The following is a 15,249-nucleotide window of genomic DNA, read 5'->3' on the forward strand; positions in this document are numbered from 1 at the left end:
ACACATTGCTATATACTCCAAGTCAGTGGTTCTCAACCTTTTCAGGTTAATAATCATATTTGAACCCCCACCCCGATAAACAATTGGAATTGTAGGAATTGAAGCATTCAATTTAGTTTGACTTGGTTCCACAGATTGTGAAAATAGATGCCCCCCAGTCGGGGTGACATGAGACACACCTTTTGGTTCAGTAGTGGAGAACGTCAGATTTAAATGTTCAAACAGCGTTCTAGAAGCAAAGTGCAAAGCCGAAGGCAATCCTATTTGACCACAATTGTGATGAGTGTGTTGTTGCCTGCTGTGAAATGAAACAGTTACTGAAGGGCTGACCCATGTACAATGTATTGCCTTAAGTAGAACGGTCCTCCTCATAGCGGAGATCTCTGCAGTCATAGCCACTTGGAATAGGAACAAGTTTTCACTTTTCAAAGAATGTTAACTAATCTTCTTAAAGAAGATTCTGAAATGTCAAACCCTGTATATCCACTCATTTTGGGCCAAAACAACAAAATGTCTTGAAGGATACATTTTGGTCTGATCTATGATGTACCAATCATCATGATTGGTACTTCATAGATCAGACAGGGCTTGACATTAACCTTTTGAGGCACTTGTCCTTTGGACAACTACATTTTCCATTCACTTGTCTAGACGCAAAAGTCAACTGTCCGGAGCAGGGGTCATCAACATGCAGGCTTGTGATGGACATTTTCCTCAAACAAAATGTTTGGAAAAGGTCGGCAAATTCCCGGGAATTAAAATGAGCCAAATCCCGGAAAAATATGAAACCCTACTTCACACAGGTGTGATTTCTCTAGTTAATTCACTTCCAATATTTCTTGTTTATTCTGTATCCTGTATGCTGCCTCATGAGTTGTGACTGGATGAAATCAGTATCCTGACCTGAAGATGTATTTTCAGCGTATCAAAATAGCTGGAGAGACAGGGAGACTCAGACACCTGTTACTGAATGATTACTGTTCTTACTGCCTTTTCCATAGCTGACCACTAGGGGTCATTGCCGCACTTCCAGTTGGGGCTAGATGATTTACTGTTGGGGATAATCCCACAGCACTAGAGCACATTCATATAAAAGCATATCCAGGTTATTGCTGTCCTTGTGATTAAAACACGCTGACACGTTAGCACACTCACAGAGTGAAATAGAGAGAGAGGGGGGGGGGGGGGGGGGGGGGGGGGGGAGAGAAAGATGGCATGCATATTGACAGGGCAAATGCACTATTACGTTCCCACAGTCTCCCGAGCCATGGGTTAGGCACCCTTGGGACATGGCTCATTTATTCTAGCTGCTTTGTAGGACTTGACCTTCAGTGCCAAGTGCAGCGACTGGACATTTCTGGCCAGCAAGGTTTGAGCAAAGTCCTCTCTCTCTCTCTCTCTCTCTCCCTCTCTCTCTCTCTCTCTTTCTCTCTCCCTCTCCCTCCCGGGCCTACTACAGGACAAAGATGGGATGGGGGGGGGGGGGGGGGGGGTAATTTTTCTTTTTTTAAATACTAGTGATAATAGTACTCATGAGTCATGACCCATACAAATGTGTCCGCGGCCCACGAATGGGTCCGGCCGACTGTTAGGGAAACAGTGCTGTAAATAACATGATATGATTTCTCTCCCAGTAACTCTGTCTCTTCCGTGTTGGACGGCCAGCAGCGGCTCTGTTAGAGACGGTCTGGATGGAATAGAAGCATTAATCAATAACTCAGCTCATCTTTCTGCTTGCCGTCACCATGGTTTCGCAGGGACCCCTTTACAATCATTAACCCACAAACTGTACCGTTGGAATGGCATTCCCCTCTCACCCCTCACCCACCTGACACTCCCCCGGTTCATTGTCAGATCAGCTCTGTTATGTTATGTCATTCTGAAACGTTGTCACCTGAAGGACACCCAAATAAATTGATAATGTACAGTATTTTGGCCACAGACCATCCATTTGAAAAGATTTGTCAATTATTTATTTTAGCTGAATAATATATAGCGCATTTATCCAAAGCGCAATGGAAATCCTCGTTAGTGGCCACAAGCTTGGCTGGAGTCACTCAATAGACTGCGTGTGGAACAGGGGAGGGTGCAGAGCACTGATGAAAGTCGGAAACTACACAACGGATGACAGCTGTGAATCGGTGCAGACAATGTCTCACCTGCTGGAATGTGCCCATGGCCCCCCCAGACCCCCGGTGCAGTCCAGGAGACCTGGCAGAACCTACAGCTGTGGCCTGTGCACAATATTGCCAGAATGACATCTGAGATTGCTAATTTGCTACGGACTCGAAGAATAAGAAGATCACATTCACCATGCAAGGCTCCGACAACCTGCTCAAGGACACTAACTCAGCGGCTCTTCCTAAGTTAGTGTACTTGAGCAGGTTCTCGGTTTAACCTGTTCCTCGTTTTTCCGGGGACCTCTTGGAACGCGCCGAAAGACTCCTGGGGGTTCCCGGACCCCCACTTTGACAACCAGCGACGAACGCAGGCATAAACATCTATGCACAATGTACTGTCTGTACGCGTGCTATATGAGGTCTGATCTCCTGCCTTTATCACATTGGGGGGATGGATTCATGTGTGCATTATGTAGGTTATTAAAAATAAATGGAAACAGTAAATGACAAAACACGGCCCCCTCACGTATTAGAAGGACAATATCAGTCACCAGAAAAAAGGACAGGTGTTTTCGATTAATCTATCATCATGTTAGAACTTAGTTACAATGGGTTTGTATAGGAAGGGGTCAGGGCAGCTAAAATGAATATCAAATATCTAAATACTGATTCGAGCGACTTAAAAACTGTCTGGTGTGTTCCCATAACGCTGAGTAGATGATACAATGACCAAAAGTTTTTTTTTTTTAAAGAGAAATATCCCTTTAAGTACACTAGTAATTGAGTAAATGTACTTAGTTACTTTACACCACTGCCACTGAGCTATATATGACAGTGTGCGACACCGTCGCTGCATCTAAGTATAAATCAGGCTTCACTTCCCTCGGAAACGGTGGTCCTAAACCCCCTTGAGGGGGGCTTCTACTTCCAGGAAGAGCCATGGGCCTGTACGTTGACCCACATTATGGGATGGCCAGGAAACGGACACAGGATGCCCTGGGGGTGGGGGTGGTCGTAACCATCAGTGTTCGATATGCTGGGGGGATGCAGGGGGTCCCCCCGCCCCTTGTCATTCATTTGTAGTGGTTGATGGCAGTTTTGTCCCTGTTTCTGCATCATTCTGACTCAGGAGTTGACACTATAAGGTCTCAGAGGCGCTTGCCCATCAGGCAAGTACAGGTCATGTTCTACTTGCCCGCAGCGCAAAGTTCATTTTACACTATAAAATGGTAGGTAAAATGCTTGTAGAAAGAAATTAAGTTAACTGCAAAGTGGCAAAAGTCACTTTTAAAACTTAGAAAATCCAGAATGAGTGCAACTGCTAGTTGTAAAAAGGTCACATAATGTTTTTCATGAACAGGCTAGCAGCTAGCCTATAGTATTTAATGAAGATGGAATGAGCTTGCCTGTCGGGCAACTTGAAAGCAAAGGTTTTATTTACTTAGATGCCACAGGCAGTGGAATAATACATTTATGAAATAGTCTGTCAACCATTAGTGTCAACCCCTGAGTGACTGAATGCATTTCCTTTTGGGAAATGATGACTGTCTTATATGTTTGATATATATTTTTGATAATATCACAACAATTTAATTAAAAGGGACTTACCCCCAATCCAACCCTTGATGCTGAGTGCCAAGCAGGGAAGCATTCTTTCTTTCTTTTTTTTACACAAAACGTTTGAGAACCACTGTATACATAGCGAATTAATTGATTAAGAATATTATTTTGTTCTGTTTTAAACAAAACAAACCAAACCACACCCTGGCCGTGCTCCTCCTTACCGTGAGCTCTCAGTCTTGCGGCTCATGCACTGGTGCAGTAGAAGGTAGTCCTGGGGCGCGCTGTTGGACAGCGTGGAGTGTCGCGTGGCGGGAACGTCAAAGGTGAAGAGGACGGGCTGGCTGGAGTGGATGGGCGCAGAGGGCTTGGTGCGTTCGCCGCCTGTCAGAGGGGCTCCGGACGAGGAGCCTGTGACATCTGAGCCCAGGAGAGAGCGAGGCAAATGGGACGACCGGCCATCTGGAGACAGAAGGGGACAAAGTCTGTTAGTCCCACGTTAACCTTCTAATGTTTCTTTTCAAAGTGCAGAAAGTGCAGTGACAGAAACAGAATGTCTTGCATGAAGCTCGTGTCTAGGCTAGTGGTTCTCAAACGGCACCCCTGAATTACATTGTTATGTAGATGTACATCCTCCTGTTATTATTATTATTTTGAGGCACCCATGGACCATGCACCCACTTTGAGCAGGTAATGAAATAATTCTCTTTGTGTGATTCCGATTGAGAGAAAAACATTGATCGGGCCTGTTACATGCTGCAAAATTCAAGGAAACCTATAAGCCCCCGAAGCGATGTTCTAAACGTTATGGTGATCGATGGAGTCAAAGGGTGACCAGATCCATGGGAGCCTCATAAAGATTCCCATCCATAGGTGTTATGGCGTTTAGTAGCTCGTAGCGTATTGCCCTCTAGGCTTAATCAATAGACAAGAGGAGCAGGAATCTCTCTCCAGGGGGAGGCCCACAAAAACATCACTGGATTTTGTATTTTTGGGGGGTTTACATTTTCATACAGAGAAAAAGGCAACGTCCACTATGCAGTGGACAATATCGAGGCATGCCGAAGGAAGAAAACAAGTAAAACGTGAATTAAACAACGATAGTGTCGGGAAACATTCCTCTTAACTCCATATTCTAACTTTGTGTGTTAGAATATACTAGTTCATGGGTTTTCAACAGGTGGTCCGTGGACCACTGGTGGTCCGTGAAGGTATTGCATGTGGTCCCTGGCCATGCATTTAGTATGTTTTTTATCGACCACTAGTTGGGAAACGAACTAGTTCATTAAGTGACCTGCAGATGTATGATGACATCAATGTCAGTTACTGGGAAGTCGGATGTCAAGAACTTCCACAGAAAGGGAGTTTGAATTTCAAGGGAAAGTGAACCGGATTGACTGAGTCTATTAGGAAATGTCAAATGTGCCCATATAATCATGCAATCGCATGTGTCTGCTATCTATGAGTTTAATAGGAAGGTTAAGAGAACAGAGTAAGGGCAACCATGGGAAAGGAATAGCTCCGGACGACTAGCATATGCCAGTTAAATTACTGACTGTTAAGGGCTTGATTTAATTTTATATTAATTTTAATATCCCCTCACCCAACTCAACAGTGTTTGATTCTTAGTCAGGGTGGTGGTCCCCAGGTTGATTATTAGTCAGCGTGGTGGTCCCTGGTTCATAATCAGTTGAAAACCCCTAGTTGATCATACTACACTTGATCATACCTTTGATGATCTTGATGACAAGATCATCAAAAGTAAAAGATCTACAGTACAAGCAGATCTCCAAGTTCAAAACGTGTCACTTTTTGAACTTGGAGATCTGCTAATTTGCATTTGAATCCTGAAAAGTAACAGATTTGGACATTATGTGGTTTCCACCCGACAGAGACAATAAGTCTCTGTTTGCATTTCCGGACAGTTCACACAAAGACATAACAACATAACAATTACTACAAAGATATCATTAACAAAGATCTTTCTAACTGAAGTTGATGGCAGGGTCCACGCCACAACTATAACAAAGACAATGGTGAACGATTATAATTACAGTTATTATTGTTATTGTTATAGTGCCTGGCATGAATGGCCCTCCAACCAATTGTTAGTGAAAATATGAAATAGTTACATATTGTATGTGTAATAATATGAATCATCATAGTCACAATTCCTTCTGTGTTTCGTGCTGGAGGCAGAGATTAAGCCCCATTTTACAGTTCGCCTATTCGAACATAGCAGGTTTACAAGCTCACAGGTTTGTAGCTTTTGTTGTTTTTGTTGGTTGTGAGTGAGCGATCGGTAAATAAGTACATTTTAATGCAAGTAGTGAATTCTTTCAGGGACATTTTTCTCTGTTGGGTGGAAAGCTCATATGTCCAAAACTGTTGAGCAAAAGCAGCAGATCGAGTCGTGAGGATCTGCTACTTTTGATGCTTTTTGTGTGACGCTGCTGTAGTATGACCAAATAGGGCGTTCGTTTAAAAAAAGAGATATGAGGTTTCTGCCAGACAGTAACTTTGTAGTAATTAAGTACAAATTGAGTACTTCTTCGCCATTCGGTACCACCATGTGCATCTGGTAAATAGAGCACCCAAGCCTGACGTCAATATTGGTAGAGGGCGCTAAGTCCACGGGTTCATGTATGTACTTTTTATTTGCATTGTAGGGGGATTTTAGATCGCTTTATTTTAGATAGATTTTTCTTTTTTTGTCAAATATGTTTTTATTGAACAGATTATAAATTATTACAAACATTATATGGAATACTTTTTCTATGAAACAAAATTAAAGAAAAAATAAACAAGACAAAAAAGAGAAAGAAATCCCTTAACCCCCCCACCCATACTGCTCAGTGACACTGCATACTATGTAATAAGATGATAGAAAGCTCATGGAAAACATCAGAAAAGAAAATGGTGTACAGTCAACCATATAGATCGATTTTTCTACCACAATTCTTATATGACACGATTTTAAAATGACCCCATGTTATTTCTCCATAGAGAAAAACGTATGTGAACCAGGGGATGAGCGAGTGATGTCAGGACTTCGGCACTCAATTGAAGGATCACAAAAAAGAAAAAAAATGAAAGAAAGTGAAAAACAACTTAATCATTCGCTGGAACTGCTGTGAACTGTCGGGTCTCACCGCATGTTGCAAAGTGTTTTTAGTTTCATGCGAGCACTCGCGCCAAAAGTAAAAAATAACATCCATATTCCCAACCTCCTCCTGTCAGAGGTGTGTGTCAGTCAGCTGTGTGTGTGTGTGCATGTGTATGTGTGCAGGTGTGCATGTGTGTGTGTGTGTGTGTGTGTGTGTGTGTGTGTGTGTGTGTGTGTGTGTGTGTGTGTGTGTGTGTGTGTGTGCGTGTGTGCGTGCGTGTGCGTGCATGTATGGCTGGCTGCTGAAGTGCAGTTGCCTGAATGAGGTCACATCCCTGCCTGAGGGGGAAGGGGACTGTGTGTGTGTGTGTGTGTGTGCGTGCATGCAGGCGGTGGGGTCTCCGGTGGCGGTGGTGAGTGGTCATCGGCAACAAGGTCAGGGACCCCCCTCCACCCCACACCCCCAACACACATAGGACCACAGCCACAAGGTCAGGGACCCCCCTCCACCCCACACCCCCAACACCCATAGGACCACAGCCACAAGGTCAGGGACCCCCCCTCCACCCCACACCCCCAACACCCATAGGACCACAGCCACAAGGTCAGGGACCCCCCCTCCACCCTGCACCTCACCCCATCCTCAATTACGCCATTGTTCCTCCTTGGGCACTCGCTGTCTCTGGGCTGGCTTGCAGTGTACTGTAGGTGGACAAAGTACTCAACCCGTGTATTCAAAAGTACAAATTGCTAAGTTTAAAACGAATGAATATTGAAATTTTGAATAATAAAAGAAAACTCCAGAGGGTTAAAAATAAATATATATAGCCTACCAATCATTTTGAAACCACTACAATCTAGTTACCTTGTAGTTACGTAGTTTCTATTTTAACTACATTTGCTAATAGGGACTGCCCATAACTCCGAAGTCTCGTTAGTCCGAACATGCGTTGCTCCCGTGCTTGCGGTTATGTTTAGGGTTAGGGTTAGTGTTAGCAATTTGGGAACAATGAGCCTTCGGACTAATGACACATCATCATAGTCATACACTACAAAAGGACTAATGACACATCATCATAGTCATACACTACAAAAGGACTAATGACACATCATCATAGTCATACACTACAAAAGGACTAATGACACATCATCATAGTCATACAAAAGTAGTGAAAATTGCGGATCTTCAAGCTCACAAGCCTGTGAGCTTGTAGACTAGCTATTTTCACAACTTAATAATAATTTAAAAAAGGAACAAGTACAGATCATACACAAAACATTTAGTCTAGAACAGTACTCAAGTAAGTAGTCTCTGTCAAGTGGAAACCTCATATATCCAAAACAGATAGATAGATAAATAAGCTAAAAATTGCTAAAGTAGCTGCTACTTTTGATGCTTTTGTGTGACGCTGTGGTATGATCAAGTATGGCGTTCATATACGGAAAAACACAAAACATTTAAACGTGGAGATATAGGTTTCTGCCCGACAGAGCCAACAAAATGCAACCGTTGGGCAGAAAGCTGCAGTAGCTGATGTATAAAAGCTTTTCCTGTGGCGAGGCCGAGGACGAAGCCAAGGGCCCACTAAACATGGGTAGATATATTGATCTGTTGTGCAGAGAGCTGCCTTCCCTCCCCCACTGTGGGAGAGGGAAATGTAGCGATGGAAATAACAACACAACACAACACAACCTGGGCTGGCTGGCTGGCTGGGACACAAAGGATGTAGGGAGAACAACACGCCATACATACATACCACATGTACATCACCGTTTAGAAATGTGTGGGTGTGTGTGTGTGTGTGTGTGTGTGTGTGTGTGTGTGTGTGTGTTTATTACAATGCAAGTATAGTAGACCATTTCTTCATTCCTCCTGATCATTCAATTCAATTCAATTCAATTCAATTTTATTATAGTGTCAAATCACAACGAGTTGTCTCAAGACACTTTACAATCTGATCCTCACTATCAAGAAATATTTGTATAGTATTGTTTTCCGGCTTTTAAAATGTTATATTTCAGCTCAAATTATACATTTAGTTTTGCGATGTTGTCTCATACAATGCCCAAACTTTGGGTGCACAACACCAGCATGCAAGTGTGTGTGTGTGTGTGTGTGTGTGTGTGTGTGTCTCTGCGTGCGTGCATGCGTGCGTGCGTGCGTGGCGTGTGTGCGTGCGTGCGTGCACTGCACATGCTCTGGTTAGCCATCATGCAACACTGACAGAACAGGAGTCTGCTGATGGAACTGCTCATCACTGACACTAATGGCGGCGGTGATCTATCTATGTGATCTATCCATTAGGATGACATCAATGACAAATGACACAACAAATACTACACAAACAAGTAGAAAGTACTAACCACTGAAACCAAGTCCAGGGTGTGTCCATGTCAGTGGTTCTCAAAGGTTTGTTTTTCAAGGCCCCCCCCCATAACTCTGATTGTATACAGATGGAACCAAATTAACCCGTACTGGCCCTGGGTCCATTTAGTTCCATTTGTACACTCTCTGAGTTACAGTCCTGGAAGGGTCCATTTTGGAACCCTCTCAAGGTCCCCAGAGGGTGCCGGGAGTCTGGACCCCACTTTGAGAAACACTGATCTTATACTGTATGTACAGTGTGAATGTCAATCTGTCCACCAGAGGGTGCTGCAAACACCAAAACGTTTATTCCTCAAAATATAATAGTATTGTGGCCTAGTCGCTTTGATGGAGTAAAAAACATACATTGTATTGCACATTACTGAGCAAAATGGTCAGGAGTAACACATAATCCTGGTGTTTACTTTTTGAATAACAAGCCCCAACAGCAGCAAGGGACTAGCCTGGAAACCAGACCAATCTGCCACAGCAAAAAGAGCGAGGAGCTCTCTTATCATAGTACATCATCATGACGTAATATATAGACACTATGCCTATTTGCTCAGACACAATGACATAAATTCTCCATTCATTGTCAATGGGAATTGACTTGAATAGTTTGTGTAGGACGGAAATCTACACTAATAGCTGAATATAGGAGGGGCTAGCACCCCTCATAAAAATCAAACTTGTGGGAAGTGAGGGCCGCTCTTATCACCATACATCAGCCAATCAAATCATCATATTCCATGCTACAAACACAAACACGTGCTCAAACACACATACACACAAAGCTGTGCATAGGTTCCTCAGTTTGAATTAAATTTAGCTCACCCCGGAGTTGTGGGTGAACAATCAGATTCCACTCAAAGTTTAAATCTGTTTGTAACGACACCTTGTAAATGATTCTTCCACACCGAAGTTCCAGACTAATATCGAGGCAGCGATATTATTCTGGCCATGCCAGGTTAGCAAAGGACAGAAGTGAAGTCTCTCTCTCTACATCTAAGCTCAGCCCCATTCATCTCAGTCAACAGATGAATAGTCTGCTTTTCACCACAGCATTCCTCTGCCTTTTAGCGTGGAGACAAATGTCTCATTATTAACAACAATGGGTTAAAAGGAGGGCCTCCCGGTTTTCGGGGGTTTGGCAAACGGATGACACATGGCTATTCTGGGTCAAAGAGCGACTGAGTTCATGCACAATTTTCCAATTATGATCTATAATACATCACCTACTGTCTCATCTGTTATGTGGCCATAATCTAATAGAGGCCGGCTGCCCATCTCAGCGGGCCAAAATTAGAAGCGCTCTAGTCTGGATCCCTTAAAGGACAAGGGATGTCTTTGTAGACGGAAGCATTTCCTCCTCTGGCCGCGGCCAAAGTTAGACAAGGACAAATGATAATATAATCTACAACGAAACGTTAAAAATAGCAAAACAACTAGTGTGATCTGCTGAAATGCCTTCTGATGGAAACATGTGAGGCGGCAGGGACGCGGGGTCTCTCACAAAACTCACTCGGTTGAGTTTGATCTGTGTCTACTACTATAGCATGGCTGGGCAATTAACCAGAAAGATGTCCAAAACTATATTTAGAACCGACAACCGACTCAATCTTGCTCATGTAGGTTAGTCGAATAATTTAAAAAAAATAATTGACTAAATCAATTAGTGTGATTAACCATTTAACCATCTGTTCTACTTCGTTGTACAATAGTGGCGTACAAAATTTTGGTAGTGAAAATAGCTGCTCTATAAGGTGTTGTGAGCTTGTAGATCACATGTGTTTTAATAATCGTGATTATAAATAGACTGCAATAGCAATATCCTTAAGATGTGTATCATACACTACACTATATACATCTGCTTTTAATTTGAGCCCCCCCCCCCCCCCCCCACCCATGACTACGGAGAGAGGAGAAGAAGAAAATGCAATTTCCTTAATGGTTTTTCATAAGAGATTGCACTTAAAAAGATGACTCTCTGACCCCTGCTCAGAGACTGTTCAATTGGGCGTCTTGCAAATCAACTTCAGCTCCGTCTCCATTGACTGCTTGGCTGGGAGTAGGCAGATGTTTGTTGTTCAGAGTGGTGGTGGTCTTTGAAAGGCAACCCCCCCATCCCTGAAGACCATAACTAAGGAGGAGGAGGACATCTGCATTTAAAGATTGCTTGTGTGTGTGTACTGGGGGTAGGGGGGGGTGGGGGGGGGTCTCTGAGCCTGATTGACATGACTGGCAAGTACAGATGCTTTTTGTCACAGCTACTGCAAAGCTTGGCTGTGGAGCAGAAACCTCTCGTCTCCATATTTTAATACCACAGTGTCACACGAAAGCATTAAAAGTAGCAGATCCGCAAGATCGAAGCGTGGAGCCGGATCTTCTGCTTTTGCCGGTTTTGAATCCGATTCCTGAAAAGTAACAATTTTGGACATAATGAGGTTACCCCAGTTTTCCACCCCACATAGATATATTATGGCTGAAAGCTGAGCTGACCCCTGCTTCACCACTTAAACCGGAAAATGTCGAAAATCATCAAAATAACCACTTAAACCACATGAAACTCAGTGTTACTATTCAAATATTCTGTTAAAATAGCAGATTTACAAGCTCACAACGACATATTGCTAGCTTGTAGATTGTCTCTTTTCAGCAAAGGTATTTGGGGCTCTATCGTATCCCATGCCTTACCCCCAAGCATTAAACACTTTCCGTGAATTACGCATTTAGGAGCTTCCACTATGCGTAAACGTTATGTTGCGGCCACACAACCCACTATACATTTAACCGACTCCTATATTTGTGGGTGGAGGTGTGTCTGTAGGCGTGTTGATGCGCTTTCCCTATATTTGCTATTTTATGCACACAGGTTTAGGACAACGGACAGCAGAACATTCACTGCAGCTCAGAGGTCTCGTTCTGTCTTAATTCTCCACAAATCTCTGTGATTGTAATTTTCCTATAATCAGTGTCAATTCCTTATGCTCATTGGGCTGTATTTTGCGTGTCTTAAGTACCAGGTCTTAGGGCCGATTCATACTCCTATTTTACCGCTGTTTCGGCGCTGTAGTGCCGAAATGATTTCGGCTCGTCAGAAATTTTCAGTTGCACCGAAGAGCCGACTTTAGGACGGTACCCGCCCCCCCGAACCTCAAATGACGTCAAATTGTAGGCTCTACAGCGCCGAACCGACTTTTATTCGGCTCTAAAATAAGAGTATGAATCGGCCCTTATTCCCTAACTTGAGTAAACTAAAGACCTGGAGGCGTGATCAATGCCATTTGGCTATTCTGAGTGGCCAAAGAGCATTGATCACACGACTCCAGGTCTTTAGTTTACTCAAGTTAGGGAATAAGACCTGGTACTTAAAGGACAACTTTAGTTTTTTTCAACCAAGGTTCATGTTTTAGGTTGTTATTAGAGAAAGTAAAAGATGAGTGTTTTTTTTTCTTCCATTTGCTGCTTTCTTTCGTTTTAGGGATTTTAGCTGTTTTGTACAGGGTGGCGGGGGCATTCGAGCATGGTGCTAAATATGTATTTTTTTACAAAATATTATGGAGATTTATTTTTTTATTATTTACTATAGCCCTAATAAACCCCAGGAAATTACATCTGGCCACAAATAAATCACAAGATCTACTGAATGTGAAGGTAGCCTACTGGGGGGAAGCCACACTGTATGTCATAGGCAATGTCAGTTTGACACATTCAGTAGATCTCGTGATGTTTTGTGGCCAGATGAAATTTCCAGGGGTTTATTAGGACTATAGTAAATAATTAAAAAAGAAATCACTATAAAATGTTGTAAAAAGAAATACATATTTACTCCCATGCTCGAATGCCCCCGCCCCCCTGTCAAAAACAGCTAAAATCCCTAAAACGAAAGAAAGCAGCAAATGAAAAAAAAAAGAACACTCATCTTTTAGTTTGTCTAATAACAACCTAAAACATGAACCTTGGTTGAAAAAAACGAAAGTTGTCCTTTAAGACACGCAAAATACAGCCCATAGGGGTCGATTATCCAGTTCCAATGAAAATCCATATAATATTACAGTTTTAAGAGCTGGGCGCGTGTGGAATGTCATATAGAAATTTTGAGGCATGGTAAGAAGCGCTTTCGACACCCCGTGGATTGCGCAAAACGGCCTTGAATTAGTGTTTAAGGTGTTTAAGGAGTGTTTGAGACGTACCCAATCAACATGTCCATACTATTCTCTTTACCAGTCAGCTGATGTCACATACGGAATGCACACTTTGGGGATCGTGGTATTACATTTCTTCAGGCTGGCACCATAGAAAACATGACATGACTTTGTCACATTTGGGTTAATTATTCCTATTGCACTGCATGCTGTCACCTTTATGCCTCAAAATAATTTGTTTCTATTGAAAAACACCAGTAAAATTATATTTGAATTTAAATTATAATTATATTATATTTGAAATGAGTTGAATGCGTGCTGCGTAATGCTGTGGCCCCGTCGCCCCGATGGTATATGGTCTTCGCTCGTAGCATTTTATTGAAGAACCCTTGAATAGGGTGTGATACAGCGTATGAAAGCAAACTTCCCAAGGATTATGGAGATGTTTTTATTTTTTTTAAAGGTTGAGAAATGAAAGAATTATGGCCGTTTCAACATTTTACCTAAAAAAGCTCAGAAAAGAGCGCTGTTGCCATGTCTCATAGAAACAAGTAAATGGGTCTATAAAAATAAGCGCATATAACAGGGGTCTGTAACCTATTTTAAATGAAGTGCCATGTTTTTATTTTCTAGATAGTGAGTCTGCCATATCCAGATTAATTTAATGACACCACATTAAAATAAAAATACATATTTTGATTGTCCACAAATATAAAGTTCTTCCTTCTTTTTAAATATTTTCTTGCACATTGTTATAATGATCATTATATATCCCCCTGCAGTCAGAGTTCATAGTTTTAATGAATGTGATGCATGTGAGCTGGTAGATCTGCTATTTTCAAAAGTAATCTTGGAATTTTTTTATTTAATATTTATTTTTGGATTAGCCGTCCTTAGTTGGGCAAATGCATTCATCTGGGGGTCCTTGACATGGGAATGTGCTGTGTGAGGATCACTGGTTTAAACAACATTAGGAGAAAAGCCCAAATAACCACTTTAGAAACAAGAAAAGCAACCACAACTACCAATATTTACAAGTAACTTTACAGAAAAAGAAGCCGCTCAAGTGTAAAATCAAACAGTGCTTTTTGCATTTAAGAGGTGGTCAGACCCACGTCGAATCGTTATGCGCTGAGTGTTTTTAGGTCAAGGGGCTTAATAGCAAATTGCGCAAAGCGAAAATAATTAACATATGGAAACTCCCACAATGCTAAAATATTCAGGAACGTCGTATGCCATATGTGTGTTCGTTCAACACGGCCGATACTTCCATTATACGAAAGGGCGCAGAGCGAGGCCAATTTATGTATTACCACATGGGTTTTACCACTTTCAAAATCCAGCCCATAATGTCTAAGTGTCTAGTCAAAGAAGTTATTAGATTTGTGTCAAGGCGCCTTGTGTGCGATTCCCTCGTTCAGTTTGGAGCAGCACAAATGAGGCTGTGTTGGTCGCGGAGTGGATGGCAGATACTGGACACACAAAACATATAATGGATTATGGATAATTGATCTCTTAAAGGAAATGGCATAACACCCAAACCACACCTACTGTATACATAATGTAATGGTTAGTGGAGGTGTTTTAAGGATTTAGGCGGTGACATAAGATAGCCCAGTTAACGGGGGAACACATCTTACACAATACTAAATCCCCAAATTAAGGAAAAAGTGCCCCTGTCGCAAGATAGGGCCCTTGGTATTGACTCAATACCAAGGGCCCTATTATGAGAAACCAAAAGACAAGAAACAATATACGAATTCAATGACCGGAAAAAGGCATAGGCTGAAGCACAATGCTTATTCTTTGCCTATCCTTTACAATTAACATTAAATTAGTTAAAAACAATACATTTTAATATTTGATATATAAAACATATTTTAAATTAAAAACTTGCTGTAAGATAAAAGAGAAAAAAAATAAAGAAATTGTACTCCCCTGAGAATATAATAT

The 15,249-nt window shown here is 42.1% G+C and overlaps 1 protein-coding gene across 1 annotated transcript in view; it reads right to left on the reverse strand.

Annotated features, from left to right (window-relative positions):
* Window positions 1-15,249, reverse strand: part of gab2 (GRB2-associated binding protein 2) — a 94,922-nt gene that overhangs the window by 14,824 nt on the left and 64,849 nt on the right. The window contains exon 3 of the mRNA XM_083773916.1: window positions 3,905-4,142. Within this exon, the coding sequence (XP_083630042.1) occupies window positions 3,905-4,142 (238 nt within the window). The remainder of the gene's footprint in view (window positions 1-3,904; window positions 4,143-15,249) is intronic.

Source organism: Protomyctophum parallelum (assembly GCF_964188405.1).
Source record: "Protomyctophum parallelum genome assembly, chromosome: 9".
NCBI lineage: Eukaryota > Metazoa > Chordata > Actinopteri > Myctophiformes > Myctophidae > Protomyctophum > Protomyctophum parallelum.